The sequence below is a fragment of the Solanum lycopersicum genome, chromosome 12 (assembly GCF_036512215.1).
Source record: "Solanum lycopersicum chromosome 12, SLM_r2.1".
Classification (NCBI taxonomy): domain Eukaryota; kingdom Viridiplantae; phylum Streptophyta; class Magnoliopsida; order Solanales; family Solanaceae; genus Solanum; species Solanum lycopersicum.
The window spans coordinates 8,018,894-8,025,470 of record NC_090811.1 but is presented as its reverse complement, the minus strand read 5'-3'; the positions used below and the strand labels follow the sequence as shown (position 1 = coordinate 8,025,470).

Sequence of the window (6,577 nt, the reverse complement as noted above, 5' to 3'; positions counted from 1 at the left end):
AGATTTCAAATAAGGATAATTTGATATTATTTATTTAATATATTGTAATACTAGCAAATGTACAAAATAATATCAATACAAAAACAATTATATTTTTAAACGTTGGAAAATTGACTATTCTATCTTGATTGAAATGTTCTTTTTAAGTGATTGATTAACAAAAAGAATTGCTTATATATATATATATATATATATATATATATATATATTATAATTATTATTATTATTATAACATTTTAACATATGTAAGATGAGATCGACCAAACTATGGTTATGGATCTACCGCACACTCATACCAAATTAATTTGTTATGATAATGACATAATATTTTTAAATGAAAAATTGAAATTATCAAACTGAAATTTTCTACCACCCCTAATCTCTCATGTCAACTGCTAGTAATTATAGTATCGCCATCCAAAAATAATTTTAAATTGAGATATGAATACTTATAATCTATATTGCAGATGACTTAGTATCGTGTTAGTTTTTTCATAAAGCCACAAAATCTCTCAAGGAGATAGATACAAAACTAACTTCTTATTTTGTAGTTCGTCTACACGGGGTATATTGTTGTTTCATATACTAATTTTCAGATAGTGCATCTTGTAATCTCACATTCTGAAACAATATCTTAAACCTATTGGAATGCAACGTGCCATCGATCTCTTTCTCTCTCAAATTGTATAACCAAAACAAAAAAATTTCTAAGTTCTAACACAATTCATTGATGCATGGATAACATAATTTAGATTAAAAAAAAGAAACATTTGCTGCATTGGTACTTGCTAAGTCAAGGGAGAATGTCACAATGTAAATGTATTTCATCACTTCACATTAATCGCCTCCCATCATCTGCAACATTAAAAGTTCTATTTCAGAAACTCAGACATCGAAAAGCTTAAAACTTTATATATACATGAATAGTATTTTCCCATCAGACTAGTCATACTTGTGTTTTTGTAGCAAAGCAATGCCTCTAAATATATGGAAGGTTTGCCCAAATTCATACCCCTTCACGCCCAGGGTCCACTAGAGCGTGGAGTGGGAGCCCAAATGGAAATGGACCTGACTCTATTACCATGTAAAGATATGACGCCTGGACCTAACTAAACCTCAAGATATGACGCCTGGACCTAACTAAACCCCAAAAGCAAGCTAATAAGGGAAGGTTTACCTAAGTCCATATAAGGATACCCCTTCATGCCCAGGGTCTACTGGAGCGTAGACTGGAAGCTCAAACGGGGATGGACCTGACTCTGATACCATGTAAAAATATGATACCTGGACCTAACTAAACCCCAAAAGCTAGCTACTGAGGGGAGGTTTGCTCAAGTCCATATAAGGAGACCACCAGTCCATTTGACTTTTACCCACTCTACTCTAACACACCTAACTGCATAATGTGACAATACCATTACCTTAAAGAAATCTCCAATCCCCTCAAGAGGATTTCTACGTCGAACGCCATAGAACTTCTCTGCAATATCATCTAGCAACTAAACCACAAATACAGTAAAAATTAGGAGGAAAACAGACAGATATATGAAAGTGAAAAGATATATAACTAAGTATCCCAGTGTATGCATGGAAATGCCTCCTTTAGAGATAGCAACTCACTTCATTAAACATAGATTCTCTATCTATACTAGACTTGTAGGTTTGTCTCAGCATGTTAAACAAAGGTAAAGCATCCCTCTGCAACCTGCATAATAAATTGAGTTGTGAAGTGTGAATGACAGTTTAATCATGTACAAAAGAATGCACAAAGATTATTCTTTTTTTTTTGCCACATGAAAATTTGATTAATGTTCAAAGCACAATTGGAACTTACGTCAGGAGGAGGTAGTTCACATACTGTGTTAATTCTGAGCTAGGAAAGTGAAGATGTTTCAATTCGACTTCCATTTTCACCTCATCCATGAGCTTGTTAGCATCTCTTAGGTTTCCCAAAGACAAGTACCTGCAAAAGCAAAGAAGTAATAATCGAAACCAAAGGCTCAACAAGATAAACAAACATGGTAAAGATTAAAATTAGTCACTAGTACCTTTATTTGTCCCATTTTGGCAATAAATATGGTGTGGAGTACAATCTTATCACCTAGGCGAATTTATATGTCATTTCAACCCAAATGATTTTCATGGAGAATGTAAGGATTAACAGAGCTAATAGTTCCTCTAAGACGAAGAGAGCATATTGCAGGTGACTGCATTATTAGGCAACCCAAAGGTTTCTCATTAGCACGGAGGAAATTAAACTTGCAGCTGCCCACGAAGCACAGACATCAAATTTAGCGGGACCTATTTGAGCGGGATATTTCTTTCACACAAGCACGGACAGGACACATGATGTCATGATTTGAGACACCAAATAGACCAAGAAAATCTCTAAAAGAATATATATTCCGGCCCTTCGTGTAATAGAGAGAAATATAGAGATACGAACCTAAACCTTAGACATTGCTTCTATTTTTCTTTTGAACTGTTTATTTTTTATAGCAACAAACATATGCTACAACTAAGAAGTGACAGTAACTTTTATCGCTATTGCTTTACCAACATAAATGTGACAGCTATGAAGTAATACTCGGTTTTTTCAAGAAGTAGGAGAACTTGGTTCAAAGGAGTGGAGAACTTTGTTTAAAGGAGAAATAGAAACCATATATAAAGATGAAAAGGAAGAAAAAGTGGAGAAGAATAGGAAAGCCTAGTTTGAACTTCAAATGTGTTTCGAGTAGGGATTTATGTACTTCAGCATATTAGCTTCAATAATCAACCTGTCCCAGATTGTTGAAAATGCCCAGAAATATTATGGAGAACACACTGACTTTGGAGACTGAAAAGTAGTTTTTTGAAGTTTAATGTTCAGAATATCCACCCACAGAAATCCGATAACTTAGTTAGGACCACCAAATGTAAGGAACTAAACTATACTCCTAATTTACTCACATCAGAACAGCCCGCACGATAGCCAAATCATCTTCTCCTGGATAGCACTGCATGTTACATGTTGTGAGTTAATACAAAATTTGAAATTAAATCATAATACTGTTTTCCCAATGTGTCCAGTAACGTCGATATCAGATAGTAACGGCAGCCAAAGCTTACCTTGCCCATGAAGTTTACAAGAGCTGAAGCAAATTTCTTTGGGTTCTTTCCTCTCACAAAATGAAAAGATACTTTACCGATGTCCTGCAAAGCAGGGACATGACGACGTTAACTGCAAGAAAATCCCATCAAGTTCAGGTTCTTAACAAAAGAAAAACTCACATTTCTTCACAAGTATGTAATAGATTTTCTTAAATATACCAAATGAAGCTGTCAAACAATATAATCGTTTTTACTATTACTACTAGTTTTACAAGTTGTCTTAGGCCCTAAGTTCTCCCCTTAAAAATCAACAAAGTAATAACTTATGGAACAGAATCGGAACTTTTTCTTTCGGGTACCAAGAACTAGAGAGCATCGGCGTATATAATGTACCACTTCAGGAGACTCTGAGTACATATAATCTGCCAGCATGTCATGCAGCTCTGGAGATCCATATCGATGAGCGCCAAATTCTGCTGACCACCTACAAACAAAGCATAGTTAGTTTTTTACCTTCCTGTATGCCGAAAGGAATAAGTACTTCCAACAAGATAAAGAAGTCTTGCAGAAGGACAAGCACATGCATCAACGATGTTATCCTACTCTATCTAAGAGTTAAACAAAAATAATAAGGCTCAAGCAAACAATCTCATCCAACAGAAACAATACAATCATGAGCCACTATCAATTTGGATATGTATTCTGGAGGAAAAGAACCATGACTAGTGAGTCAAAAGGGAATATCCTAGAAGCACAAGGATAAGTTTTTTCATCAAGGGTCTAAATGAAAATTATGCAACTAGTTAACGACAGTGTTATTTTCTAGGAATTTTATAGTATGGTATCAATATGTCATTTTACACGGTAAAATACAGTTACTAAACTAGTCCTTCAGGAACTGAAACAGACGTGTTTTCAAAGAAGAGGATAAACATGGATATATATATGTGGATCGGCTGCAATAAAAGAAAGGTATCTAACTTGATAGCGGCTTTCAGAAAGGATGAACAGCCTTCTACTCGTGTTTTGGCTGCCGCAATGGCTTCAGAAAGTTTTTGCAAGTCATCATCATCTGCAAGCTCCAAATGTTGTGGCACAGAATGCCGAGGAAACTTCCTGAAGATTTTCCTGACACGATCTAGGGAAAATGCATTATAAACCATGTCAACACTTAAACCCCTTATTGAATTAGCAACAATAACAATTACAATGCCTTAATTAGTCCCAAATAAGACAGGAACAACTATATGAATCCTCAATTTAAAGAAAAAAAGGAATACGAGAAAAAAAACAATAACAAACACAGAGAAGCACCAGCCTATTTAGCTTTCATATAACATTTTTGTCATAATTTATTTTATTGATGTGAAAGGGGATACTCAGCAGGTCAAGATGCATTCAAGATTATAGATTTACATAGAAGTATGATACTCTACAATGAGCATCTGTTCATCGGTACTAACTAGTCTATCAAATTTACTCCAAAATACAGAGGACAAAAGGCAAAAAAGTAACAAAAAACAAAGCTCTACTAATATGTATAAGGGAGTTATCTACCCCTTCAATGCTTTTCTATTCCTTCCATATCAAATTGTCCACATAAATTCTAAATGAAACTCCATGCCCTCATCTTTGAGTCTTCCTCTTATACATTTCCACCTTAGCAGCAGATCACAAAAATTTCTTGGCACCAGTTCAATTTCGAAGATATTTCTACACTATGCACCATTAAGTCTTTAAGTTATCGAGCAAAGAAGTAATAGATGTTTTTTGTTGAAAATTAGGAGAACTAATGCAGCTATATGTTAGAATTCTTGTTAATTTTGTGTTTTATCTGATAGATTATGTTCTTAGGTTGCAACTACTACGACTGTTACTGCACCTCAATCTCAAGCTAGTCAGGGACAACTATATGAATCTACACAATCATTTTGCTTAATTTGTACCCATGTCGTTCCTGTATTCAATAGCTAGGGTTGTACTTAGCAATTATATGTTTAACATAACGAAATCTTAATCGAAACTCATTGGTATCATCTACATGGATAATTTTTGCTTTCATTATATTGTATTTTTCTTACATTGCATAATGACAAAATTAGGAAGAATGTTGTACGATACAAAAATAAATGCATTCCCCATTCAGTGGAATTTCACTGGGTATGTTGTTGTTCTGGTACAAACATATATGCATTATACAAAAGAACTAACCGAATAAGGAAAGACTAACCAAGTGTGTCTTCGTCATATGGAACTTTTGATTTTGCAAGTGTTTCAGCAAAGAGCAAAGAAAGCTCTGCCCCACAGGTAATCTGGAAAATGGCAAGAAGAGTCTAGATCAAAATAGAGATTACAACAACACACCAAAGTAAATCCCACAAGTCTCGTCTAGAGCGGAAAAAATGTATGCAGACCTTACCCTGACTTAAAGAGGATCAACAATAGAGGTTGAATAATTAATAGAAGAATCCTAGTGATTGTAGTCCAAGCGGAGCTAGAAGCCCACGTACAGGTTCGATCAAACCCAATAACTTTTGCTCAATAGTATATTTATATTTAAAAAATTTATCAAATATATACAAATTTAGAACTTATTTATTATCCTTCATATAAAATTCAGAACCACAAGACTGAAATTATAACTTCACCTCTGAATTTACCATACAAGAGAAAAAGAAAAACATAACATAATATTAACCTGGGCCTTGTCTAATTGCAAACAAGCACCAGACTGAAGAACATTCAAGGCATCAGAGTATCTCTCAGCAGACGCATATCTGAAAACAAATATAAACATTATTATTATTATAGTGAGCGCGCAATCAAATTCAATTAAATGATGATGATCGGGTTACCTAGCACTAGTAGATTTATACATTTGTTGAGCTCCATAATAATTCCCCTCTTTCACAACCTTCTCTAACTTATCAATATTCTGCGATTATCGAAATCAAAATCAGAGAATTAAAAGTCAAATAAGTAAAGTTAATCGTTAAGTTTTACCTCTTGAGCTGGTGGTTGTATCACTCGTCTGACTCTTTCCCTAAACATGATTTCAAATAAGTAAGAACAACAATTGAAATTTTTATTTTGTTAAAAGTTGTTTGATTAAATTTCATTTCTCCATACAAAAAGGAGCTTATTCAGTGGAGTCATGCATTGAACGCTAAAATAACGTCATGAAAAGCATGAATAAAATTTCATTTTTTTGGCCATAGGCCTATGTTATCTATATTCTATATTATACTAAAATCATCATTAGAAATATTGTTGATTAATTTTTTTTACCCTCAATTGAAATATTTTATAATGAAGTCCTAATATTTAATACTCCATCTATCTCATTTTATGTGAGACTTTTTTCCTCTTCCGTAAAAAAAAAAGTGTCACTTTACTATTAGTAGAAACAATATTACTTTAACATACACGTTTTATCCTTAATGAAATTATTTTCAACCACACAAATATGTAAGAATTGTTTTAGATC

General features: G+C 33.7%; 1 protein-coding gene across 1 annotated transcript; it reads right to left on the bottom strand.

Annotated features, from left to right (window-relative positions):
* Positions 1 to 550: 550 nt before the first annotated feature.
* Positions 551 to 6,304, bottom strand: LOC101255862 (protein GET4). Its single transcript, XM_010315681.4, has 12 exons — positions 6,094 to 6,304; positions 5,946 to 6,025; positions 5,789 to 5,867; positions 5,321 to 5,402; positions 4,072 to 4,228; positions 3,484 to 3,574; positions 3,109 to 3,192; positions 2,950 to 2,996; positions 1,835 to 1,963; positions 1,621 to 1,705; positions 1,422 to 1,499; positions 551 to 855 (listed from the first exon to the last, which is right to left on the bottom strand). Exons 1-12 carry the CDS (start codon positions 6,139 to 6,141, stop codon positions 838 to 840), a joined length of 978 nt encoding a protein of 325 aa, XP_010313983.1. The 5' UTR covers positions 6,142 to 6,304; the 3' UTR covers positions 551 to 837.
* Between the last annotated feature and the right edge of the window lie 273 nt (positions 6,305 to 6,577).